The sequence below is a fragment of the Abramis brama genome (genome assembly GCF_963993115.1).
Source record: "Abramis brama genome assembly, chromosome: 2".
Classification (NCBI taxonomy): Eukaryota; Metazoa; Chordata; class Actinopteri; order Cypriniformes; family Leuciscidae; genus Abramis; species Abramis brama.
Window position 1 is genome coordinate 68,658,545 of NC_139964.1, and position 27,502 is coordinate 68,686,046.

A 27,502-nucleotide genomic window follows, 5' to 3' on the forward strand; every position below is an offset into this window, starting at 1 on the left:
AAATAATCTGAATCAGAAGATCATTTATAGTAGAGCTTATAATAATCACGATCACAGGTCGAATGCTACATTACAGTTGCAAGAAAACATAATAATGCATAATCAGATACAAATCTAACAGGCGTTAGGGGGAGCGCGGGCACAATGTAACACGGGGCTAGTTGTCACACACTTGTTTTAAATACTTCCACGCATGTCAGGATGACGAAACTTGGTGTATTTAATAGTTGCCATAGCAACACTATATAGAGAAAAAATTGCGCCAAAATAAACATTTTTTGGAGGATATCTATTGACTTTTATTAAACCATTTTTTGTGTTTATTTAAAATTAGACAAATCAGAAATTACTAATTATTTATTTGTTGTGAACTGTTGTATAGCTGTGTTTTCCTGTGTTTGTAGTCGAAACTCAAAAATGAGTTTATATTTAATTATTAAAAAATGCCATTATTTTATATGAAAAAGTTAATAATTGTATTTTATATAGAAAATATTTTAGTTTGTCTTGTATATTTTTATTTATTTATTAGATCAGATAACATTTTAAGCTGTCATATGGTCATGTTATAATGTTCCCCGCCTATGGGGCATACTGTCACATTTCACTTCCATTCTTTCGGGGTATATCAAGAAAAAAGTATATACTGTATTAATAAAACAAAATCACATAATTGTACTAGACATGTGGGAAATTAATGTGGGAAAAAATAAATACTCTGAACCATAAGTGGATTTACACAAACTGAGAAAGTCAAAAAGCGTTACTTTGTGCCCCGCTCTCCCCACATTACATTCTGCAACACTGTATCGGATACGGGAGATTGGTTGGATATTCCACAAAAAAATACAAAAGAAAGATAGTTTTGCTTCAAACTCTATAATAAACCCTTCAATTTTAAATAAAATAATTTAATTTAATGACGAGTAACAAGTTAAACTATAAGAGTGTTCACGTACAGTAACAGTAGTGCCGTCCGAGGGGTGTTCGCTTTAGTGACTCTACATCACACCATCAGAATTAATATCCTGTATATTTTAAATATGAGGGAAGAACAAACACTAAACTCGGTATTTATCTGATATAATTATTTGGGGATGAAAATGCAAAGTACAGCTACAGGTTTTATTTTACTCCGCACAAAAAAAACTAAAAACACTGAGTTATTAATATTTGATTGTGTTTCATAATTTGCATGTTTCTTGTATTATGTTTCATACACAATATGATTACACAGTCTTGGTCACACTTTAGTTTAGGGTGTAATTCACAACTGTGACTCTGGCCTCAATAAACTCCTAATTACTGCTCTTCAGTCAGTACGGGTGTTGAGTTTAGGATTGTAGAATTAAGGGATGTAGAATATGATCATGCAGAATGAGGCATTAATATGTGCTTTATTCGTACTAATAAACAGCCGATATCCTAATCCTAGTGATGTCATGATAATTAAAAACCCTAATTGAGCCCTAAACTAAAGTTAACCAAAATCTTTAACACATTTATAATAATATTCCAACAAATGTGATTTTCCTGCGCCGCGCGTCACTTTTGGCCTCTGATGTATAAACGTTTATTTAAATTAGCTTTAGACAGAAGCTAAAGCGTGTTCTGATATAATCCAGATATCTGATCATTATTCACTCCGTCTTCATAACAGATGCAGCTCTAATGCAAGAATTATGCAAGTAGGTCATGAAGCGCAGATGAGGGGAAGTAGAGCTGGAAACCTCATCTGTGGTGGCACTTCCTGTGTGTGTGTGTGTGTGTGAGAGTATGAGTGTGAGTGTGTGTGTGTGTGAGTATGTGTATGAGTGTGAGTGTGTGTGTGTGAGTATGAGTGTGTGTGTGAGTATGAGTGTGTGTGTGTGTGTGTGAGTGTGTGTGTGTGTGTGAGTATGAGTGTGTGTGTGTGAGTGTGTGTGTGAGTATGAGTGTGAGTGTGAGTATGAGTGTGAGTGTGTGTGTGTGAGTATGAGTGTGTGTGTGAGTATGAGTGTGTGTGTGTGTGTGTGAGTGTGTGTGTGTGTGTGCGCGAGTATGAGTGTGAGTGTGTGTGCGAGTGTGAGTATGAGTGTGAGTGTGTGTATGTATGTGTGAGTGTGAGTGAGTGTGTGTGTGTGTGTGTGTATGTATGTGTATGTGTGAGTGTGTGTTCAGGTCTCCAGATCCCGCAGGACAGCACAGATTTGCTCCGGAGCGTCCCGTAACTCGCTCTTCCACGTCTGAGGAACGGCTGAGCCGATATACGCCGCCCGCGCGCCGAGAAGAGCTCCTAACGCTGCGCCGCGGTTACAGTTCTCACCTGTGGACACACACACACAGCGTTACACACACACTTCCACTTCCACAGTGTGAGTCAGAGACTGAGAGACGCACCTCCACAGTTGGTGTTGGTCAGGATTCCCTCCGTCACGTCATCATGAAAGCAGTACGCCAGATAGAAGAGGCTCGTCAGAGCTCCTGTGGCGACACACACACACACACACACACACACACACACACTCTCAATCAGAGGAGCATCATGGGAAGTTCTGTCGCATTTCTTGCAAACGACTAAAAATTCTGTATTATGAATTTAAGGCCAGTGTTGTGGCAAAAATATTCATTAAACAATCAATCACTGTGTAAGAGACACTCTGAAATTCAAATGATCATTAAAAAGTAGTTTATTCTTGCAAGAAGGCCCAGTTGCCACACAGAAGTCAAAAGTACAGTCTGTGAAACAAGTGCGACCAGGAAGGGAGGGCAGAGGAGTCTTTATACTGCTTTCAAGGTCTTCTGCTTACAGGCCCTTATCTAAACAAGGGAAGGTTTCTCTGCTAGTGATCTAATCCTGCTGAGTTTATTCTTACAAACTCACAAGTTCTAAATTGGACGGCCTCTGACCCCTAGGGGACACAGGCACCTTTTCAATCTGCCTCCTCCTGACGTCTCACCTGTTTCCCAGTGTTTAAACGGAAAAAAACACACACACATTAGTCATATGTTGGCAGACCATGTACAGTCCAACAAAGAGTAATTTCAATGTCTTACTGAAAGTAAATGAAAATCAATACTGTAAATCAATGAAAATCTAAAAATTGCCATAACACCAGACAAGTGGTTTGTTGAGGTCAGTTTGTAAAGAGAGACACACGCCTGCACACGTATATACAAACACACATATCTATAGACTAAAGACGTAATACACATGTGCGCCATCAGCGTTTCACAGATTCACATTTTTGAAGTTTACACAGAGATGATCACGTTTTTCAAAAAATTTCAAAACTTGCTCCTTGGATCCTGTTTCAAACACTGTCGTGCGGATGAGCAGCCGGAGCGCATTAAGAGTTTCTGTTCTCTGTGAGAGCGGTGTGTGTTAGCGGCCGCTAAGCTAATAACTAATGATCTTTACAACGGAAGTGAATCGATCAAAACTAACTTTATCTGGACAATAACTTTATTCTAGAGCTGCTGTAAAGCCTGAACAATCTCTGTTACTGTAATCTCCTGTTATCACTGTAAAGCTGCTGTGAAACACTCTATAGTGTTAAAGCGCGGTATAGATGAAGGAGACTCGACTTCGGCTCAGGGTTTTCCTAACCTTGTGTGTAGCAGGCGAGTCCGAGAGACTCTACGGCGCTCTGATGGACCTTCAGACGCTCGGCTGATGATGCTGGAAACCTGCTGGACACACACACACACACACACACACACACTCATCAGAACCAATCACAGACATCCAAGAGCATCATATCTTAAAGGTTTAGTTCACCCAAAAATGAAAATTAGCCCATGATTTACTCACCCTGAAGTCATCCTAGGTGTATATGACATTCTTCTTTCAGACGAACACAATCAGAGTTATATTAAAAAATGTCCTGACTCTTCCAAGCTTTATAATGGCAGTGAATGGCTGTTTCTGTTTTGAAGTCCATAAAAGTGCATCTATCCATCATAAAAGTGCATCTGTCCATCATAAAAGTGCATATATCCGTCATAAAAGTGCATCTGTCCATCATAAAAGTGCATCTATCATCATAAAAGTGCATCTATCATCATAAAAGTGCATCTATCCATCATAAAAGTGCATCTATCATCATAAAAGTGCATCTATCCATCATAAAAGTGCATCTGTCCATGATAAAAGTGCATCTATCATCATAAAAGCGCATCTATCCGTCATAAAAGTGCATCTATCCATCATAAAAGTGCATCTATCATCATAAAAGTGCATCTATCATCATAAAAGTGCATCTATCCATCATAAAAGCGCATCTATCCGTCATAAAAGTGCATCTATCCGTCATAAAAGTGCATCTATCCATCATAAAAGTGCATCTATCATCATAAAAGTGCATCTATCCATCATAAAAGTGCATCTATCATCATAAAAGTGCATCTATCATCATAAAAGTGCATCTATCCATCATAAAAGCGCATCTATCCGTCATAAAAGTGCATATATCCGTCATAAAAGTGCATCTATCATCATAAAAGTGCATCTATCCGTCATAAAAGTGCATCTATCCATGATAAAAGCGCATCTGTCCATCATAAAAGTGCATCTATCATCATAAAAGTGCATCTATCCGTCATAAAAGTGCATCTATCCGTCATAAAAGTGCATATATCCGTCATAAAAGTGCATCTATCATCATAAAAGTGCATCTATCCATCATAAAAGTGCATCTATCCATCATAAAAGCGCATCTGTCCATGATAAAAGCGCATCTGTCCATCATAAAAGTGCATCTATCATCATAAAAGTGCATCTATCCATCATAAAAGCGCAACTATCCATCATAAAAGCGCATCTATCCATCATAAAAGTGCATCTATCATCATAAAAGCGCATCTATCCATCATAAAAGCGCATCTGTCCATCATAAAAGTGCATCTATCATCATAAAAGTGCATCTATCCATCATAAAAGTGCATCTATCCATCATAAAAGTGCATCTATCATCATAAAAGTGCATCTATCCATCATAAAAGTGCATCTATCCATCATAAAAGTGCATCTATCCATCATAAAAGCGCATCTGTCCATCATAAAAGTGCATCTATCATCATAAAAGTGCATCTATCCATCATAAAAGTGCATCTATCCATCATAAAAGTGCATCTATCCATCATAAAAGCGCATCTGTCCATCATAAAAGTGCATCTATCATCATAAAAGTGCATCTATCCATCATAAAAGTGCATCTATCCATCATAAAAGTGCATCTATCATCATAAAAGTGCATCTATCCATCATAAAAGTGCATCTATCATCATAAAAGTGCATCTATCCATCATAAAAGTGCATCTATCCATCATAAAAGTGCATCTATCCATCATAAAAGTGCTCCTTCTGAAGCGATGCGTTTGTGTAAGAAAAATATCCATATTTAAGACTTTCTAAAGTAAAATAACGAGCTCCTGGCTTGAGGGCGAGTAAATCATGGGCTAATTTTCATTTTTGGGTGAACTATCCCCTTTAATACAGTATGTGTCCTGACCTCTCGGCCCGCTGTATGAAGCGCTGACTCGCGTCCCAGGCGTCGAGCGCGGGGGATCTGAGCGCGGCCTCGGCCGTCCGCCGCAGACAGGCTCCGTTCAGCGTCGCGTGAAGCGCTCGAGCGTACAGAGACACCAGCGGCTCCAGCTGCGCGTGAGGATGAGTGAGCTTCACAAACTCCACCGCCGCACACACCTGCACACACACACACACACACACACACACACACACACACACACACACAGGACCAGCGGACACTCTGATTAGCTGTGAGATGGTGTCAAGTCAAGTCACCTTTATTTATACAGCGCTTTTACAACACAGTGTGGAAAATAGCGTCAAGTTCAGTGATGGTTCGTCTGTGTTGTAAAAAAGTTATTAATTTAGTTCATTTATATATATAGCCGCTCTGGAGAAAACCGTGATGTCATCGTCCAGCTCAGTTCAGTTCTCATATAATGCTGTCAGTGCAGGAGATCAATAATATTGTTGAATATTAAATGTCCTCAACTAAGCAAGACAAAAGCCAAAGGCGACAGTGGAGGAACTAAAACAGAATGGAGAGAAAGGTAAAAAGAAGGAAAAGCGTGTCACGTGACTCACTGCTTGCTCCTCATTGGCTGTGGCAGACATTAGCACAAAGGGAATGGCGGTGGGAAGGCAGCCGATGGCGTTCAGCTGTCCGTCGCTGCGGGACGAGTTCAACATGCGCCTCGATCTCCGCTCCGCGAACTCCAGAACCTGCGAACACACGGGTCACATGATGCTGACGCCAACAGTGAAAAAACAAGCCCAGCCCCGGTGAAAAAAAAGTAACGTAACGTATTACTTTTCTAAAAAAGGAACTAAGTAACGCAATTAGTGACTTTTTAAGGGAGTAACGCAATATTGTAACGCATTACATGTCACAGTAACGTTCCCCAGCACCGGCGGCGTGTTCTGGTGCGCTCACCTCGCTGGGGGTCGTGGGTCGCGGCTCCTGCCAGTCGCAGAAGAAGCTCCGGTGGAAGGACTCCGCGTACGTGTCGGCGTGAGAGCCGGGACTCGTCAGGAACGCCACGTAATCCGACAGAACGGCGGCTCGCGCTGCGGGATCAGCGGCGCTGGGGAACGAGCCGGCGGACAGAACCTGGGCGGCTCTCAGAGCGCACAGAACGTTCAGGGTGTTCTGACCCGCGTGCAGACCTGCAGGACCACACATAGGGTTAGGGTTATAGGGGTGAGAGGGGTGAGAGGGGTGAGGGTTATAGGGGTTAGGGTTATAGGGGTTAGGGTTATAGGGGTTAGGGTTATAGGGGTGAGAGGGGTTAGGGTTAGATGCTGCGTGAGCCGGACTAAACGCTTCTCTCTGGAGCGGCTGACTTTCAGTTCATAATGTGAAAAGTTAACATTATAATTACGTGGATTCAGATATTACAGTTCAGATATTACAGTTCAGATATTACAGTTCAGATATGTCATGTGTTCCAGCTCTGGTGCAGCTAATGAAGCCCTTGATTAATGAGACAACTCCTGATTTGCAGATTTGTGCTGTTTTAAGGGATTCTGTTCAGGGCGTTGAATAATTTAGAGAATGTGGAAGTTGCACTTTCAGTTGAATTTGGGGAAACCACTGTTGTGTTGAGCTATTTCAATTACTTTTGTTTGATTTGTTGAACAGCTGAAAGTGTGTAGATTTTGACAATCAACCCAATTTGCAGTGGGGGTTGAATAATTTTGATTACTACTGTGTATGTATTTTTTCACATATTTTCCTCTAAACTCCCCCCCCCCCAGGCTCCAGTTTGAAAGCCCCTGATTGGATGATGGATTGGACACCTCACACGCGCAGGTTTCAGTCACTCATTCTCGTTACCTTGATGGTAGTGCACCGACCCACGCGGGTCCATCCAGAACTTCAGCTTATCATGCAGAATCACGTTCCCCACCACAGGATCTCCAGACGGGCCGTTCGCGCGGCCGCTGCCAGCTACACACACACACACACACACACACACACACACACACACGGTTACACACACGCTACAGGTGCGTCAGTGCACAGGTGACCGGTAACGGGAGTGTTACACACCGGTGTTGGACAGGCGGAGGATGCTGGACGGGTGTGTGTTGCGCGGCGCGTTGAAGCCCGTGATCCAGCCGCTGAAGTGTGTTCTGATGTCTGCGGTGTTGTAGTACCAGTGGACCGGCATCGACATCGCGTCAGCAGCACACACTCCCCACAGCGCCTCCGTGACGGACCGACGCACCTGAGCCATGCGCACCTGACACACACAGACACACACACACACACACACACACATTTATATGACATTTTTTATATTACATAATTTAAATTATGTAATATAATATATGTACACATATACATAAATACATATTACATAAAAATATTATAATATTAATATTTTCTTAATATTAATATAATATAATATTGTATGTATATATATATATATATATATATATATATATATATATATATATATATGAAGACTTCAGATGCAAAAGCCTCTAAGTGCCATCTGAAATTTCCTTCTAGAATGATCATTTTTATCAAGCTTGTATGTTTATGTTCAGTTATTTCACTTTAATGGCAATGAAAATTACCTATTAATTGTCATTAAGTGAAATTACTGAACTTAAATATATGAGCTTAAAAAAAAAAGCTAATTTTAGAAGAAAATTTCAGATGGCACTTAAGAGGCTTTTGCATCTGAAGTCTTCATATTGTAAATAAACAATATATACCCTCACACAAACACTCGCGGCAAATGTTTTATATGATTAAAAACACTGAGTTTAAGATACATGAATCGTTATTTTCTACACAGACACACACACACACACACACACACACACACACACTGAACATGATAAATATGAATGAACTGATCTTACTGTGAATAATGAGATCCGCTCTGCAGTGAACTGAACACACACACACACACACACACTCTCTTTCTGTAGAAATGTGTAGAATTGCATAACCGCACAATCATTGTTACAAAACCTCACCGGAAGTACACCGCTTGATACATAACATACACAACTACGTCACGTGATGTAATATAAATGTGCATGTTATGCTTGTTAACGTAGATCTGTTTACAGTGTCAGGATAGTACAATAAACTATCAGCAACTAATTTCCCATATCATGTTAAACACAGACATACATAGACGAACACTGAATCACTGATGGATGGAGAACTCATTTCACGCGTTATAATTTTACACAAACCACACTGTACCAGCAATATTATCCAATGATAGTGTAATTAGTACGACTGTTTCGAAAAGATGAAGGGAAACAGTAACTAAGCGATATCGTTGATCGATTGATTTTGACTCTTACTGGAATCAAAACATTCGGGAAGACCGATTCATTTTAGCGAATCGGTTCGTTCGGACAGTGTGTTTCTTCTATGAACTGATTCAACAAAAAATGTGTGTCATCATCATTCAAACAAAAGAGTCACAGAAAACGACGACTGTAATGAAAAGCCTTTAGTTCAATATGTCTGTATAACGGTGAGGTTATGGAGTTTGCATCAAATGTCGTGTTGTTGAAGCTTCTTTCTGTGATTCACAAGAGCTTCGGTTCGAAAGAACAAATCAAATCACATGTGGATGATTCTTCAGTGATGGCGCGTTCTCTCATTCACTTTAATGAAGTCGTTTAAGTAAGAAATCTGACATTTTCATTCAGTTTGCACAAGCTTTGTTTAGCATTTCCGTGATGTTTAATGTCTTTGGCACATAATGTTTGGTCACTATTCAGCGTCTTCGTGAGATAATACAGAGTTGAGTTGTTGTCATGGACTAATTCTTGTCAGATATATTAATGAATCTTTGTTTGTGTCTCGATCTCTTATCAGCTCGTCTGAGGCTCAGAGATGATGATGGAGTGTGAAACCGGTAAGAGAACAAAAACGCGATCTAAGAACGGTTTGCCAGCGTTCACATTAATTCATGAAAACGTTATTTCTGAATGTTTTCAGAACGTCCAGTTTTTTAAATGTTCTGAACACACACACACACGTTGTTTTTATTGGTTATGTGAACGTTAAGAGAATATTCCATTGTATCATTCTTCAAACATTATGAGAATGTTACTTTTGAATGTTCTCTTAAAGTTCTGAAACTATAGTAACATTTAAAAAACGTCAGACGAACATCCAGCTAAAATGTTTCAGAAAAACATTCCATGAACGATGTATAAATATGTTTTGTGTGCTAATGCTTTCAGAACATTAATAAAGACCAGATGACTCTGAGTGAAGGTTCTATTAGATGTTACTAACCCTAACACTGAGAGAACGTTCCCTATTGGCTGGGTTTTGATGATCGTGTGTTTCAGAGCGAGCGAAGACCTTCTGGGAGGAAGTGGATGTTGATGAAGTGTTTGATGATCTGATCGAGGTTCTTTCACATTTACGAGACGTGATTAGAGACAACACCGCAACAGACAGAGGTACTCACTAACTCACAAACTCACTCACTCACACTCACTCACTCACTCACACTCTCACACTCACTCACTCACTCACTCACTCACTCACTCACTCACTCACTCACTCACTCACTCACTCTCACTCACTCACTCTCACACTCACTCACTCTCTCACTCACTCACAAACACACACTCACACTTACTCACACTTACTCACACTCACTCACACTCACTCACTCACACACTCACTCACTCACACTCACTCACTCACTCACACTCACTCACTCACTCACTCTCTCACACTCACTCACTCTCACTCTCACTCACTCACTCACTCACTCACTCACACTCTCACTCACTCACACACACTCACTCACTCACACTCTCACTCACTCACACTCACTCACTCACTCACTCACTCACTCACTCACTCACTCACTCACACACTCACTCACACTCTCACACTCACTCACACACACTCTCACTCACTCACACTCACTCACTCACTCACACTCTCACATTCACTCACTCTCACTCACTCACTCACTCACACTCACTCACTCACTCACTCACAAACTCACTCACACACTCTCACATTCACTCACTCTCACTCACTCACTCACAAACACACACACACACTCAGTCACTCAGTCACTCACACACTCACTCACACACTCACAAACACACTCACTCACACACTCACTCACTCACACACTCACAAACACACTCACTCCCTTACTCACACACTCACTCACAAACACACACTCACAAACACACTCACTCCCTTACTCACACACTCACTCACAAACACACACTCACTCACTCACTCACTCACTCACTCACTCACACACTCACAAACACACTCACTCCCTTACTCACACACACACTCACAAACACACTCACTCACACACTCACTCCCTTACTCACACACACACTCACAAACTCACTCACTCACAAACTCACTCACACACACACACACACACTCTCTCACACTCACAAACTCTCTCACACACACACACACACACACACACACACACACACACTCACACACATACACACTCTCACACACACTCTTTTATTGTGATGTTTCAGAGTACGTTCAGGCCATGAAGATCATTCTAGAGTCGAAGCTGAATGTCCTCCGGAACGAAGCCATCGAAGAGGTTCTGATTGATGGTTTGTCCTGATCCTGATCAGTCCTGATGATCAATCCTGCATCTCATATCCCACATCACCTGAGTGTGTGTCACCTGAGTGTGTGTGTCTTTGCTGTTTCAGATATCCTGACGGTGACCGTATCAGAGTCCCAGTGTTCTCCGGAGAGCTCGAGGAACGAGACGGAGGACGCTCTGCTGAAGGACGGCTCACGGTTCGTCATCATCATCATCAGTGTCAGATTTATACAGTGTTGGGGAAACTCATTACAAGTAACTTGAGTTATGTAATCAGATTACTTTTTCAGGTAACTAGTAAAGTAACACATTACTTTTTCAATTTACAACAAAATATCTAAGTTACTTTTTCCAAATAAGTTACGCAAGTTACTTTGTTTTCACATTTATTGACTGACAGCTCTCCTGTCCTCATGCTGAGAGAAATAAATGTGTGTGTGTGTGTGTGTGTGTGAACATGATGCTTATTGTCGTTCTAGACTAAACGAACACTTACTAGTCTCACTTGCACAAAAAAAATTCAATATTCCTCAAAATGAATAAAAATAGTAAAATGCAATCAGAATTATGTAAAGCTTTTATAATTAACTATATTAAATTACACAAATATACTTTGTATTTAATCTCACTTCATTAACCAATGTCTTTGCTGCTGACCTTCAATGATCTAATTCAACCATACTAATAAACAAATTACTTTAGATTTAGAAATAAGAGTACTCTACTGTACTCTACCTCTACTGTACTGTACTCTACTGTACTCTTCCTCTACTGTACTGTACTCTGCTGTACTCTACCTCTACTGTACTGTACTCTACTGTACTCTTCCTCTACTGTACTGTACTCTGCTGTACTCTACCTCTACTGTACTGTACTCTACTGTACTCTTCCTCTACTGTACTGTACTCTGCTGTACTCTACCTCTACTGTACTGTACTCTACCTCTACTGTACTCTACCTCTACTCTACTGTACTCTACCTCTACTGTACTCTTCCTCTACTGTACTGTACTCTACCTCTACTGTACTCTACCTCTACTCTACTCTACTGTACTCTACCTCTACTGTACTCTACCTCTACTGTACTCTACTGTACTCTACCTCTACTGTACTGTACTCTACTGTACTCTACCTCTACTGTACTCTACTGTACTGTACTCTGCTGTACTCTACTGTACTCTACTGTACTCTACTGTACTGTACTCTGCTGTACTCTACTGTACTCTACTGTACTCTTCCTCTACTGTACTGTACTCTACTGTACTCTTCCTCTACTGTACTGTACTCTGCTGTACTCTACCTCTACTGTACTGTACTCTACCTCTACTGTACTCTACCTCTACTCTACTGTACTCTACCTCTACTGTACTCTTCCTCTACTGTACTGTACTCTACCTCTACTGTACTCTACCTCTACTCTACTCTACTGTACTCTACCTCTACTGTACTCTACCTCTACTGTACTCTACTGTACTCTACCTCTACTGTACTGTACTCTGCTGTACTCTACCTCTACTGTACTCTACTGTACTGTACTCTGCTGTACTCTTCCTCTACTGTACTGTACTCTGCTGTACTCTACCTCTACTGTACTCTACCTCTACTCTACTGTACTCTACCTCTACTGTACTCTACCTCTACTGTACTGTACTCTACCTCTACTGTACTCTACCTCTACTGTACTCTACTGTACTCTACCTCTACTGTACTGTACTCTACCTCTACTCTACTGTACTCTACCTCTACTGTACTCTACCTCTACTGTACTCTACTGTACTCTACCTCTACTGTACTGTACTCTACCTCTACTGTACTCTACCTCTACTGTACTCTACCTCTACTGTACTCTACCTCTACCTCTACTGTACTGTACTCTACCTCTACTGTACTCTACCTCTACTGTACTGTACTCTACCTCTACTGTACTCTACCTCTACTGTACTGTACTCTACCTCTACTGTACTGTACTCTACCTCTACTGTACTCTACCTCTACTGTACTCTACTGTACTCTACCTCTACTGTATTCTACTGTACTATATTGTACTGTACAGGAGTAAATATGCATTTCCTTCAGCCTGAGGCTTATTTCACTTTTGGTGTGAAAGGGCCTTAACATATGCCAAAAATATAACTTTTTTAATTGTTATTAAAAAACAAACAAGCAAGCCCAGCCCAGGTGAGAAAAAGTAATGCAAATGTAATGTAACGCATTACTTTTCATAAAAAGTAACTAAGTAACGCAATTAGGTACTTTTTTTAGGAGTAACGCAATATTGTAATGCATTACTTTTAAAAATAACTTTCCCCAACACTGGATTTATCCTCTCAGGCTCTTTTCTATGAATAGAATACTAGATTGTATGCAAGCTTGTTTCCAACACTGAATAAAACATTGAGTGTGAGTCTTATTTTCTCATGGATGATCTTGCGCTCTCACTCAGACTCTCCAGAGACGTGGAGTCGGGCTCGGACTACAGTCAGATGTCCTCCGCCAGCAGGGCCGGCCCGGATCTCCCGCTGCTTCTGTCTCCTCTGAGCTTGTGTTCTGAAGAGCCCCGGTCTCCGGTGCCGCTCGTGTACCAGCCTCACGACTGCAGCAAGGTGTGTGCGCCGGCGCTTCCCGCTCATGCCGACTGGTTCCTGGGACAGAACCCGCTGCGGGTGCCCATGCTGTACCAGTTCCAGCGCCACTGCGCGCGGGTCCAGGCCGAGCCGGACGAGTGTGAGGACGCAGATGTGCTTTATAAAGCGCCGTGTGGGCGGAGCCTGCGCTCGATTGACGAAGTGTTTCAGTTCCTGCTTGAGTCCGGCACTCTGGGCGTGTTGCAGCCGAGCAACTTCAGCTTTGATGCGCAGATCGTTCCCGAAAATCATGCGCCAGCTCCCGCCTCTCCGGCGCTCCTGTTCGAGCGGGACCTCAGCCGCGGGATCGAGCCGGTTCCCGTGCCTCTGTTTAACGATGTGGACGGGACACGGGTGAAGGAGTTTCGCTACCGTAAGGAACGCTGGCCTCACGGATGCTTCCTCAGCGCGGAGCCGTTCTTCTCCGCGTGCTGCGACTGCGCTGACGTCTGCGCAGACGCTCAAACCTGTGCTTGTGTTCGGCTGACGGCCAGAGGAGGCGCTCAAGCTTACACACACCAGAGACTGAGCCAGCCTGTGCGGGCAGGGTGAGTCCGGGGGGTTGGGTTGGGTTAACAGATTACTTTGGTTGAGCCGGAAGAGACGCTCAAGCTTATAGACACCAGAGACTGAGCCAGCCTGTGCGGGCAGGGTGAGTCCGGGGGGTTGGGTTGAGTTGAGTTGGGTTGAGTTGGGTTAACAGATTACTTTGGTTGAGCCGGAAGAGACGCTCAAGCTTACAGACACCAGAGACTGAGCCAGACTGTGTGGGCAGGGTGAGGTGGAGGGGCTGGGCTGAACTGAACTGAGTTGAGTTGAGTTAGGTTAACAGATGAGTTGAGTTGAGTTGAGTTAAGAGATGAGTTGTGTGAAGTTGAACTGAATTGAGTCGTGTTAGTTTGGGTTGAGCTGAGTTCGGTTTTGTTGGGTTGAGTTAAATTGAGTTGTTTTGTTGGGTTAAAGGGATGGTTCGGGGTAAAATCATCCTAGGGTTCTTTGCACCATGACCCCGAGCCGAACACCCCCCAGAAGCCTTTTTGCCCTTGGTTGAACATTATTAAAGTTAGAGCTTATTTAGAGAAATCAGCCGGATGGTTTAGTGCAGGCGCTAATGGATCCAAGGATGTATCTGGTAAATTACCGCACTAATAATGCCCAGAATGGTACAAACTTCTACAGTAGTACAAATAGGTTCTGTACTCATAAAACGAGGCATTGTTAAGTTTGTAAGTACATCAGGAGTTTATTTACACTTCATCCTTATGCATCGCTTTCTGCCAGGACTTTTACGTGCTTTTCCCAAATCACGGAAGTGTCCTTGGCGTCCGGGTTAGCAGTAGGTTGGGTTGAGCCGAGTTGAGTTTTGTTGTGTTGGGTTGGTTTGGTTTGGGTTTAGATGAGTTGTGTTGGTTTGGGTTTAGATGGGTTGGGTTGGGTTTTGTTGAGTTGTGTTGGGTTGGTTTGTGTTTAGATGAGTTGGGTTGGGTTGGGTTTTGTTGAGTTGAGTTGAGTTGTGTTGTGTTGTTGTGTTGTGTTGTGTTGAGTTGTGTTGTGTTGAGTTGTGTTGAGTTGTGTTGTGTTGAGTTGTGTTGTGTTGAGTTGTGTTGTGTTGTGTTGAATTGTGTTGTGTTGTGTTGTGTTGTGTTGTGTTGAGTTGTGTTGTGTTGTGTTGTGTTGTGTTGAATTGTGTTGTGTTGTGTTGAGTTGTGTTGTGTTGTGTTGAATTGTGTTGTGTTGTGTTGAGTTGTGTTGTGTTGTGTTGTGTTGAGTTGTGTTGTGTTGTGTTGTGTTGTGTTGTGTTGTGTTGAGTTGAGTTGTGTTGTGTTGTGTTGAATTGTGTTGTGTTGTGTTGAGTTGTGTTGTGTTGTGTTGTGTTGAGTTGTGTTGTGTTGTGTTGTGTTGAGTTGTGTTGTGTTGTGTTGTGTTGTGTTGTGTTGTGTTGTGTTGTGTTGTGTTGAGTTGAGTTGTGTTGTGCAGGTTGTTTGAGTGCGGCCCGTGGTGCGGCTGCCAGAAGAGCCGGTGCCAGAACCGTGTGGTGCAGAAGGGTCTGCGTGTGCGACTGCAGGTGTTCAGGACACTGGACCGGGGCTGGGCCGTACGCTGCCGGGACGACCTCGACAAGGGCACCTTCATCTGCATCTATGCAGGTACACACACACACACACACACACACACACTGAACTAAAACTCAAACCATAAATTTGTTTTTCATTTACTTAGAAAAAATAAACATTAACAAAAAAAAAAAAAGAAGACATTTCTTATTTTCGGATATATGAAAGAAATGTCTTATACCGTGTCCTAACTAGATAAGAGATTCCAGTGACTCTCCACACCACTGTTATTTTAGTGTCACTGAAAAACTGTTATAGGTTTTATTAATATTTTAAGTTATTCTTTTTTTAATATATCCATTGGTTTCAAGTTTTAGTGATTTTGTTGTGTGTTTTTGACATTTTTATTAGTCTTTTTTTAAATATGTAAAATTTTAAGTAAAATCTAATGGATAACAATAAAAACGTTTTGTAGTTCAGTAGTCAACATTTGAAGTGGATCAAAACCTTTCATCAAAGTTATACATGAATTTTGAACAATACCCGTTCTTGTCTTAGGACGACTGATGAACTGTTCTGATCCACTTCAGATGTTGACGACTGTATGTCAGTGCTACTGAGCATCAGTGTGTTACTCTCATTAGCGTGTGTGTTGATGCGGTGTGTGTTGTCCAGGTGTGGTCCTCCGACTGGAGTCGAGTGCCGAGGAGCCGCCGGATCTCAGCCGAGAGCCGCCCGTGTCTGATGACGAGGTGGAGGTGGTGGAGGAGTGGACTCTTCCCTCGGGCCCGAAGGAGACGCTGGACTGCTCTCCGCCACTGCATGTCCCGGTGATCCAGAGACCCGCCGATCAGATCCCTGCTGATCAGCTCCCGGTCAGTGCCGATCAGATCCCTGCCGATCAGCTCCCGGTCAGTGCCGATCAGCTCCCGGTCAGTGCCGATCAGATCCCTGCTGATCAGCTCCCGGTCAGTGCCGATCAGATCATATCATCAGTATAACAATGGAAACTAGATTAAAAAGTTCGTCGAGACAAACTTTAAGTTGGCTTGAGAAAGCTGGACCAGAAAGTTTGAAGAAGTTTAAAGCAGTTTGGAGTTTAAAGTAGTTTGAAGTTTAAATTAGTTTAAAGTTCAAATTAGTTAGAAGTTTAAAATAGTTTAAAGTCTAAATTAGTTTGAAGCTTAAATTAGTTTAAAGTTTAAATTAGTCTAAAGTTTAAATTAGTTTAAAGTTTAAATTAGTTTCAAGTTTAAAGTAGTTTAAATTTTAAATTACTTTAAAGTTTAAATTAGTTTGAAGTTTAAATTAGTTTGAAGTTTAAATTAGTTTGAAGTTTAAATTAGTCTAACGTTTAAATTAGTTTAAAGTTTAAATCAGTTTGAAGTTTAAAGTAGTTTACAGTTAAAAAGTTGTTGGGGGTTTTCTAGTGGGTTGCTAGGGTGTTTTGGGTTGTTGCTATGGTGTTGCTAGGCAGTTGCTAGGGTATTCTGGGTGGTTGCTAGGGTGTTCTGGGTGGTTGTTATGGTGTTGCTAGGCGGTTACTAAGGTATTCTGGGCGGTTGCTATGGTGTTACTAGGTGGTTGGTAGTTGTTACAGATGGTTACTATGGAGTTTTTATAGAGTTCTTAGCATGATCTTGGCATGATTTAGCACTTAACTAATTGCTATTAGCATTCACTGCTAGCATGTGTAGCATGTTGGAAGTGCTGTTTGCTAGCATGAGTCAAAAGAGCCAAACCTCATCTCTATACGATGTTCTGATGCAGCGATATAGGTCTTGTAAAACGGTTGCTAGGGTACTCAAGTTTGGTTGCTATGGAGTTGCTTGGGAGCTGGGAGCTTTAAACTTAAGAAGTTTAAAGTGGTTTGAAGTTTAAAGTAGTTGACGAGTTTTTGAGTTTTGCGTTTATAAGTTTAAATGAGTTTAGAGTTTGTTTAAATGAGTTTAGAGTGTGTGTGTGTGTGTGTGTTTACACACACACACACACACACACTCAGAGTTTATGAGTTTAGAGTTTATAAGTGTACAAGTTTTTGAGTTTAGTTTATAAGTTTAAATGAGTTTTGAGTTTATAAGTTTAAATTAGTTTACAGTTTATAAGTTTAAATGAGTTTACAGTTTATAAGTTTAAATGAGTTAAAGCTTAAGTTTGAAGTTTAAAGTAGTTTAAAGTTTATATTAGTTTGAAGTTTAATTTAGTTTGAAGTTTAAAGTAGTTTAAAGTTTAAAATAGTTTGAAGTAGATAGATAGATGAGTTTATTAGTTTAATTGAGTCTCAATGGCTTATATAGTATATAGAACGGCAGTTTGAATAAGTCTTCAAGGTGTTTAGATTTAAATTTTTGTCGGTTGGTCAGTTTGAATCTAGATTTGAATTTTTTAGAACTCCCCAATGCAAGTCAATGGGAGTTTTTCCGAGTTTTGATCGGCATTTTTAGGAAAACCGTAAGTCCGATCAGTCTGAAAAGATAAAGCAACTCGAGTCAGAATAGTCTGAAGGTCTGAGCCGAGTTTGGAGTATGTAGAGTTAAAGCTCTAGGAGGAGATAGGGGATAAATTTTTAGTAAGAAGAATAATAATAATAACTAGATGCGAAAGTTCGTCGAGACAAACTTTAAGTTGGCTTGAGAAAAGTTTGGAGCAGAACGTTTTTTGCTAGGCAGTTGCTAGGATGTTATGGGTGGTTGCTATGGTGTTGCTATGGTATTTTGGGCGGTTGCTAGGGTATTTTGGGTGGTTGCTAGGGTATTCTGGGTGGTTGCTAGGCGGTTGCTAGGGTTTTCTGGGTGGTTGCTAGGCTGTTTTGGGTGGTTGCTAGGGTATTCTGGGTGGTTGCTAGGCGGTTGCTAGGATATTTCTGATGGTTGCTAGGGTCTTTTGGGTGGTTGCTAGGCGGTTGCTAGGATATTTTAGGTGGTTGCTAGGGTCTTTTGGGTGGTTGCTAGGTGGTTGCTAGGGTCTTTTGGGTGGTTGCTAGGTGGTTGCTAGGATGTTTTGGGTGGTTGCTAGGGTCTTTTGGGTGGTTGCTAGGCGGTTGCTAGGGTGGTTTGGGTGGTTGCTAGGATATTTTGGGTGGTTGCTAGGGTCTTTTGGGTGGTTGCTAGGCGGTTGCTAGGGTGTTTTGGGTGGTTGCTAGGGTCTTTTGGGTGGTTGCTAGGGTATTTTGGGTGGTTGCTAGGGTGTTCTCGGTGGTTGCTAGGGTCTTTTGGGTGGTTGCTAGGCGTTGCTAGGGTGTTTTGGGTGGTTGCTAGGGTCTTTTGGGTGGTTGCTAGGGTGTTCTGGGTGGTTGCTAGGGTGTTCTGGGTGGTTGCTAGGGTCTTTTGGGTAGTTGCTAGGCAGTTGCTAGGATATTTTGGGTAGTTGCTAGGTCTTTTGGATGGTTGCTAGGCAGTTGCTAGGATATTTCGGTGGTTGCTAGGGTCTTTTGGGTGGTTGCTAGGCGGTTGCTAGGGTATTTTGGGTGGTTGCTAGGGTCTTTTGGGTGGTTGCTAGGCGGTTGCTAGGGTCTTTTGGGTGGTTGCTAGGGTGGTTGCTAGGTGGTTGCTAGGGTGTTATGGGTGGTTGCTAGGCTGTTCTGGGTGGTTGCTAGGCGGTTGCTAAGGTATTCAGGGCGGTTGATATGGTGTTACTAGGTGGCTGGTAGTTGTCACAGATGGTTACTATGGAGTTTTTATAGAGTTCTTAGCATGATCTTGGCATGATTTAACACTTAACTAATCACTACTAGCATGTAGCTATTCACTGCTAGCATGTGTAGTATGTTGGAAGTGCTGTTTGCTAGCATGAGTCAAAAGAGCCAAACCTCATCTCTATACGATGTTCTGATACAGAGATATAGGTCTTACAAAACGGTTGCTAGGGTACTCGAGTTTGGTTGCTATGGAGTTGCTTGGGAGCTGGAAGATTTAAACTTAAGAAGTTTATAGTGGTTTGAAGTTTACAGTAGTTTACAGTAGTTTGAAGTTTGACAGATAGATAAATAAGTTAGATAGACACACACACACACACACACACACACACACTCTAACTCGCTCACACACTCACTCATAAACTCAGTGTGTGTGTCTGAGTTTAGAGTTTATAAGTGTATAAATTGATGAGTTTATAAGTGTATGAGTTCTTGAGTTTTGAGTTTATAAGTTTAAATCAGTTTAGAGTTTATAAGTTTAAATGAGATTAAGAGTTCAGAGTTTATTAATTTTATGAGTTTGAGTTCATAAGTTTATGAATTCATGAGTTTATAAGTTAATTAGTTTATAAGTGTTTATAGTTTAGAGTTTTTTAGTTTAAATTAGTCTCAATGGCTCATATAGTATATAGAACGGCAGTTTGGTTTAGTCTTCAAGGTGTTTAGATTTAAATTTTTGTCGGTTTGAATTTTTTAGAACTCCCCAATGTAAGTCAATGGAGTTTTTGAATGAGTTTTTTCGAGTTTTGATCGTCATTTTTAGGAAAACCGTAAGTCCGATCAGTCTGAAAAGATATAGCATACCGAGTCAGATCAGTCTGAGTGTCCGAGCCGAGTTTGGAGTATGTAGAGTTAAAGCTCTAGGAGGAGTTTGATATAGATTTTTTTAGGGTCAGAAGAATAATAATAACTAGATGCGAAAGTTCGTCGAGACAAACTTTAAGTTGGCTTGAGAAAGTTTGGACCAGAAAGTTTTTTGCTAGGCGGTTGCTAGGGTATTCTGAGTGGTTGCCAGGCAGTTGCTAGGATATTTCTGGTGGTTGCTAGGGTCTTTTGGGTGGTTGCTAGGCGGTTGCTAGGGTATTTTGGGTGGTTGCTAGGGTGTTCTGGGTGGTTGCTAGGCGGTTGCTAGGGTGTTCTGGGTGGTTACTAGGGTGTTCTGGGTGGTTGCTAGGCGGTTGCTAGGATATTTTGGGTGGTTGCTAGGGTCTTTTGGGTGGTTGATAGGCGGTTGCTAGGGTATTTTAGGTGGTTGCTAGGGTATTCTGGGTGGTTGCTAGGGTATTTTGGGTGGTTGCTAGGGTCTTTTGGGTAGTTGCTAGGCGGTTTCTAAGATATTTTCGGTGGTTGCTAGGGTGTTCTGGGTGGTTGCTAGGCGGTTGCTAGGGTATTTTGGGTGGTTGCTAGGGTGTTCTGGGTGGTTGCTAGGTGGTTGCTAGGGTGTTCTGGGTGGTTACTAGGGTGTTCTGGGTGGTTGCTAGGCGGTTGCTAGGATATTTTGGATGGTTGCTAGGGTATTTTGGGTGGTTGCTAGGCGGTTGCTAGGGTATTTTGGGTGGTTGCTAGGGTCTTTTGGGTGGTTGCTAGGCGGTTGCTAGGATATTTTAGGTGGTTGCTAGGGTGTTTTGGGTGGTTGCTAGGCGGTTGCTAGGGTGTTTTGGGTGGTTGCTAGGATGTTTTGGGTGGTTGCTAGGGTCTTTTGGGTGGTTGCTAGGCGGTTGCTAGGGTGTTTTGGGTGGTTGCTAGGATATTTTGGGTGGTTGCTAGGGTCTTTTGGGTGGTTGCTAGGCGGTTGCTAGGGTGTTTTGGGTGGTTGCTAGGGTCTTTTGGGTGGTTGCTAGGGTATTTTGGGTGGTTGCTAGGCGGTTGCTAGGGTGTTTTGGGTGGTTGCTAGGATATTTTGGGTGGTTGCTAGGGTCTTTTGGGTGGTTGCTAGGCGGTTGCTAGGGTGTTTTGGGTGGTTGCTAGGGTCTTTTGGGTGGTTGCTAGGGTATTTTGGGTGGTTGCTAGGCGGTTGCTAGGGTGTTTTGGGTGGTTGCTAGGGTGTTTTGGTTGGTTGCTAGGGTGTTCTGGGTGGTTGCTAGGGTCTTTTGGGTGGTTGCTAGGCGGTTGCTAGGGTGTTTTGGGTGGTTGCTAGGATATTTTGGGTGGTTGCTAGGGTCTTTTGGGTGGTTGCTAGGGTGTTCTGGGTGGTTGCTAGGCGGTTGCTAGGGTGTTCTGGGTGGTTGCTAGGGTCTTTTGGGTAGTTGCTAGGTGGTTGCTAGGGTCTTTTGGGTGGTTGCTAGGCGGTTGCTAGGGTATTTTGGTGGTTGCTAGGATATTTTTGGTGGTTGCTAGGGTCTTTTGGGTGGTTGCTAGGCGGTTGCTAGGGTGTTTTAGGTGGTTGCTAGGGTCTTTTGGGTGGTTGCTAGGGTATTTTGGGTGGTTGCTAGGCGGTTGCTAGGGTGTTCTGGGTGGTTGCTATGGTGTTGCTAGGCGGTTGCTAAGGTATTCTGGGTGGTTGCTAGGCGGTTGCTAGGGTGTTCTGGGTGGTTGCTATGGTGTTGCTAGGCGGTTGCTAGGGTGTTCTGGGTTGTTGCTAGGCAGTTGCTAGGTGTTCTGGGTGGTTGCTAGGCAGTTGCTAGGGTGTTCTGGCTGTTTGCTAGGTGTTCTGGGTGGTTGCTAGGCAGTTGCTAGGTGTTCTTGGGGGTTGCTAGGCAGTTGCTAGGGTGTTCTGGGTGGTTGCTAGGGTATATTTGGTGGTTACTAGAGCATTTCTAGATGTTGCTAGGGTGTTCAAGATGGTTGCTAAGGTATTTTTGGTAGTTGCTATGGTGTTACTAGGTGGTTGGTAGTTGTCAAAGATGGTTACTATGGAGTTTTTATAGAGTTCTTAAAATCTTTAATAACGAGTGCCTTCAGTACGGCACTCGGCCTGCGGCCTCGTGCCTATGGCCGAATAGGCACAAGCATGGAGCAATATCGCAAGGCCACGAGTGTAATATTGCGTTAAAAAATACAAAAAAATGTAAAAAAAAATTTTTTTTGGTTTAGGGTGGTTGCTAGGGAGCTCTTAGTGGTTGCTAGGGTGCTGAAACTGGTTGCTATGGTGTGGCTATGAAGATTTTAGGCCATTACTTATTGGTTGCTTGATAATATAAATCCTCTGAGGGAGAGAGAGAGGGAGAGACGCAGGGCTGTCAGGCCCTTTGGAGTCTGTGTGTGTGAAAACGGCAGTTTGGATTCAAATGTTTTTAGAACTCCCCAATGTAAGTCAATGGGAGTTTTTCCGAGTTTTGATCGTCATTTTTAGGAAAACCGTAAGTCCGATCAGTCTGAAAAGATATAGCAACGCGAGTCAGATCAGTTTGAGTGTCTGAGCCGAGTTTGGAGTATGTAGAGTTAAAGCTCTAGGAGGAGTTTCATATAGAAATTTTAGTCTCGGAATAATAATAATAACTAGATGCGAAAGTTCGTCGAGACAAACTTTAAGTTGGCTTGAGAAAGTTTGGACCAGAAAGTTTTTTGCTAGGCGGTTGCTAGGGTATTCTGAGTGGTTGCTAGGCGGTTGCTAGGATATTTCTGGTGGTTGCTAGGGTCTTTTGGGTGGTTGCTAGGCGGTTGCTAGGGTGTTTTGGGTGGTTGCTAGGGTGTTCTGGGTGGTTGCTAGGCGGTTGCTAGGGTGTTCTGGGTGGTTACTAGGGTGTTCTGGGTGGTTGCTAGGCGGTTGCTAGGATATTTTGGGTGGTTGCTAGGGTCTTTTGGGTGGTTTATAGGCGGTTGCTAGGGTATTTTAGGTGGTTGCTAGGGTATTTTAGGTGGTTGCTAGGGTATTCTGGGTGGTTGCTAGGCGGTTGCTAGGGTATTTTGGGTGGTTGCTAGGGTCTTTTGGGTAGTTGCTAGGCGGTTTCTAAGATATTTTCGGTGGTTGCTAGGGTCTTTTGGGTGGTTGCTAGGTGGTTGCTAGGGTATTTTGGGTGGTTGCTAGGGTGTTCTGGGTGGTTGCTAGGCGGTTGCTAGGGTGTTCTGGGTGGTTACTAGGGTGTTCTGGGTGGTTGCTAGGCGGTTGCTAGGATATTTTGGGTGGTTGCTAGGGTCTTTTGGGTGGTTGATAGGCGGTTGCTAGGGTATTTTAGGTGGTTGCTAGGGTATTTTAGGTGGTTGATAGGGTATTCTGGGTGGTTGCTAGGCGGTTGCTAGGGCATTTTGGGTGGTTGCTAGGGTCTTTTGGGTAGTTGCTAGGCGGTTTCTAAGATATTTTCGGTGGTTGCTAGGGTCTTTTGGGTGGTTGCTAGGCGGTTGCTAGGGTATTTTGGGTGGTTGCTAGGGTGTTCTGGGTGGTTGCTAGGCGGTTGTAGGGTGTTCTGGGTGGTTGCTAGGCGGTTTCTAGGATATTTTGGGTGGTTGCTAGGGTGTTCTGGGTGGTTGTTAGGCAGTTGCTAGGGTGTTCTGAGTGGTTGCTATGGTGTTGCTAGGCGGTTGCTAAGGTATTCTGGGTGGTTGCTAGGCGGTTGCTAGGGTGTTCTGGGTGGTTGCTATGGTGTTGCTAGGCGGTTGCTAGGGTATTTTGGGTGGTTGCTAGGCGGTTGCTAGGGTGTTCTGGGTGGTTGCTATGGTGTTGCTAGGCGGTTGCTAAGGTATTCTGGGTGGTTGCTAGGCGGTTGCTAGGGTGTTCTGGGTGGTTGCTATGGTGTTGCTAGGCGGTTGCTAGGGTGTTCTGGGTTGTTGCTAGGCAGTTGCTAGGTGTTCTGGGTGGTTGCTAGGCAGTTGCTAGGGTGTTCTGGCTGTTTGCTAGGTGTTCTGGGTGGTTGCTAGGCAGTTGCTAGGTGTTCTGGGGGGTTGCTAGGCAGTTGCTAGGGTGTTCTGGGTGGTTGCTAGGGTATATTTGGTGGTTACTAGAGCATTTCTAGATGTTGCTAGGGTGTTCAAGATGGTTGCTAAGGTATTTTTGGTAGTTGCTATGGTGTTACTAGGTGGTTGGTAGTTGTCAAAGATGGTTACTATGGAGTTTTTATAGAGTTCTTAAAATCTTTAATAACGAGTGCCTTCAGTACGGCACTCGGCCTGCGGCCTCGTGCCTATGGCCGAATAGGCACAAGCATGGAGCAATATCGCAAGGCCACGAGTGTAATATTGCGTTAAAAAATACAAAAAAATGTAAAAAAAAAATTTTTTTGGTTTAGGGTGGTTGCTAGGGAGCTCTTAGTGGTTGCTAGGGTGCTGAAACTGGTTGCTATGGTGTGGCTATGAAGATTTTAGGCCATTACTTATTGGTTGCTTGATAATATAAATCCTCTGAGGGAGAGAGAGAGGGAGAGACGCAGGGCTGTCAGGCCCTTTGGAGTCTGTGTGTGTGAAAACGGCAGTTTGGATTCAAATGTTTTTAGAACTCCCCAATGTAAGTCAATGGGAGTTTTTCCGAGTTTTGATCGTCATTTTTAGGAAAACCGTAAGTCCGATCAGTCTGAAAAGATATAGCAACGCGAGTCAGATCAGTTTGAGTGTCTGAGCCGAGTTTGGAGTATGTAGAGTTAAAGCTCTAGGAGGAGTTTCATATAGAAATTTTAGTCTCGGAATAATAATAATAATAATAATAATAATAAGTTTAAATAGGATTTCAATATGTTGGCTCTCTCAAGCCAACTTAATAATAATAATAAGTTTAAATAGGATTTCAATATGTTGGCTCTCTCAAGCCAACTTAATAAGTTTAAATAGGATTTCAATATGTTGGCTTTCTCAAGCCAACTTAATAATAATAAGTTTAAGTACAATATCACTAAGTTGGCTCTCTCAAGCCAACTTAATTAATTCTATGTTTTCTTATGATATTACCAAGTGGCAGCATATATATTGAAAATAGCAGAGGGCCTAACACAGATCCTTGCGGCACTCCATAATTTACTGACATTATCTTAGATTGTTCCTCATTTAAGTACACAAAATGGTAACGGTCTGATAGACCCGATCTAAACCACCGTAATGCCTGTCTTAATATGCGTTTCTTCAGTCCAATGAACTGCCATCAGTGTAAATGCTTCCCTGTTTCAGGAGCAGGAGCGGAGCGTCTCGCCGCTGGACGGCAGTGAGACAGGTACAGTATGCGCTCGCTCAACACATGCACTGCATTCAGAGCGGCTTCGGGACGGTGTGTGTGTGTCTGTGTGTGTGTGTGTAGAGCATGAGGTCTCGAGGAAGAAGCCCAGATTAACGCTCCCCGAATCGAACGGACACGCCGACAGCGCTGAGATCACGTCACACAAGCATCAGGACAAAGCCTATTACCTGGACGCCTCTAAAGAAGGAAACGTGGCCCGATTCATCAACGTACGTCACCAGCTTCTCATTATGACAGAGAAGAACTTTTTCATTATGAGATTCAAAAATACAAATTATGAGATGAAAAGTTGAAATTCACTTTGTAATCATTTTTAAATGGTCATAATATTGTCATAATTTACCATTTTTACTCATTTAGTCATAATTTTGACATTTTATGATATGATTTTTTTGTGATAACTTTTACTGTTTGTCGTCAATTTGACTTTGTCATAATTGAATTTACTCGCAATTTAATTTAGTCATAATTTCGACTGTTTGTCATGTTGACTATCATAATTTAATATTTAATTTAGTCATAATTTTGACTTATTAATTGCTTTTTTATGTGATAATTTTTACTTTGTCATTATTTTTACTTTCTTGTCAATTTTTTTCCAATGCATAATATCTTAGTATGTCATAATTTCAACTTTTTGTCATAATTGATTTTTTGTCAATTCTGACTCATCGTTTTGACTTTTTAGTAATAATTTTATTTAATTGTCGTAAATTCAACTTTTTATGCCATAATTATATTGTTTTTGTTGTCATCATTTAGATTTTTTAGTCAGTTTAATTTAGTCATAATTTCTATCGTCATAGTTTTGACTCATAATTATGACTTGTCATTATGATTTACAAATGCATGATTTCTTATGTGGCTGAAATGGGCTTCCATCATAAGAACTAGAGCTAATTAAAGCATCAGTGATGGGCTGATATTGAATCAGTCATGTTTGAGTGTGTTCTTGCTGATCAGCTTGAGAAGTGATGAAAGTGTAATAATGATTGACAGTAATGCGCGTTCTTCTCCTGCAGCACAGCTGTGAGCCCAACCTCTTCATCCAGAACGTCTTCGTCGACACACACCACCCACAGTTCCCTCTCATCGCCTTCTTCACTAACAGGTGATAATCAATCATCAGTCATGCTTGAGATTATTACGTTCAGCATCAGTCGAGTCATCATTTCTACAGCGCTTTATACGTCTCAAAGCGTCTTCACAATGATAAACAGGAAAATAACTGAATCAATGATGCAAACTTCAGCGTACGGACAGTAGACGCCGTCTGTGTGACGCAGGGAAAGAAACGTGACTGTGTTTGTTTGTGTGATTTCTCAGGTCAGTTAAAGCTGGAACTGAACTGACCTGGAACTACTCGTACACACCGGGCAGTGACCCGGATCATGAGGTGAGCTGTCGCTGTGGCAACACCAGCTGTCAATCACTCGTCATCTGACACTCTCTGATCAACCTCTGCATTTCCTGAATCAAACCGGATGTTGTTGTGCTTCTCTGAGCTGTTTTTATGCAGCAGCCGGAGCTCAAATAAAGTCGAGTCGAGCAAAACTCTGTCTTGTTTTCTCTTATTTTAAAATATCTTGAACTACTGATTCAGCCGAAGCTTGTATACAAATGAAGAACATCACAAGCAAATGACCAATACAGGTGTAAACTAGATGAGCAGACAACACTGAAATAACTCGACTAGTCTGGATCAGTGCGAGTTCAACAGAAGTTCAACACAAACATGTTCTTTTGAAGGTTTCACGAGGTCAGTGAATCAGCGCTGAGGCCACAAGCATGAAAGGACCTGAAAACCACAGACATGAGATAGTTTTGATCTCATCTGAGACTTTAAGTTACAGGACAGATTGAGTCCAAACAGCGTCACAGGAATAAACAGAATCAATTCTGCACTTCAAATATTAAATTTC

The 27,502-nt window shown here is 42.3% G+C and overlaps 2 protein-coding genes across 8 annotated transcripts; one reads left to right on the forward strand and one right to left on the reverse strand.

Moving 5' to 3' along the window:
* Nucleotides 1-1,381: 1,381 nt before the first annotated feature.
* On the reverse strand, nucleotides 1,382-8,558 carry LOC311077129 (uncharacterized protein). Of its 2 annotated transcripts, none has more exons than XM_084105645.1 (9): nucleotides 8,387-8,555; nucleotides 7,563-7,755; nucleotides 7,347-7,460; nucleotides 6,444-6,676; nucleotides 6,095-6,232; nucleotides 5,493-5,686; nucleotides 3,590-3,669; nucleotides 2,380-2,463; nucleotides 1,382-2,305 (listed from the first exon to the last, which is right to left on the reverse strand). In XM_084105645.1, the coding sequence occupies exons 1-9, from the start codon at nucleotides 8,471-8,473 to the stop codon at nucleotides 2,157-2,159; spliced, it is 1,272 nt and encodes a 423-aa protein (XP_083961771.1). In that variant the 5' UTR covers nucleotides 8,474-8,555; the 3' UTR covers nucleotides 1,382-2,156. The 2 variants fall into 2 exon arrangements, with proteins under 2 accessions (XP_083961771.1, XP_083961770.1); XM_084105644.1 differs by having other exon boundaries at nucleotides 2,013-2,305; nucleotides 3,590-3,672; nucleotides 8,387-8,558.
* A 332-nt stretch (nucleotides 8,559-8,890) lies between these two features.
* setdb2 (SET domain bifurcated histone lysine methyltransferase 2) lies at nucleotides 8,891-27,134 on the forward strand. 6 transcript variants are annotated; one of them, XM_084105566.1, is made up of 13 exons: nucleotides 9,062-9,170; nucleotides 9,366-9,405; nucleotides 9,848-9,961; nucleotides 11,033-11,116; nucleotides 11,219-11,309; nucleotides 13,555-14,283; nucleotides 15,713-15,882; nucleotides 16,465-16,634; nucleotides 16,686-16,757; nucleotides 25,514-25,556; nucleotides 25,641-25,789; nucleotides 26,603-26,691; nucleotides 26,907-27,134. In XM_084105566.1, the coding sequence occupies exons 2-13, from the start codon at nucleotides 9,384-9,386 to the stop codon at nucleotides 27,022-27,024; spliced, it is 1,851 nt and encodes a 616-aa protein (XP_083961692.1). In that variant the 5' UTR covers nucleotides 9,062-9,170; nucleotides 9,366-9,383; the 3' UTR covers nucleotides 27,025-27,134. The 6 variants fall into 6 exon arrangements, 5 of the variants coding, with proteins under 5 accessions (XP_083961694.1, XP_083961690.1, XP_083961692.1 ...); XM_084105567.1 differs by having other exon boundaries at nucleotides 16,686-16,721; XM_084105568.1 differs by lacking the exon at nucleotides 16,686-16,757 and having other exon boundaries at nucleotides 8,891-9,170; nucleotides 16,465-16,664.
* The last annotated feature ends 368 nt before the right edge of the window (nucleotides 27,135-27,502 follow it).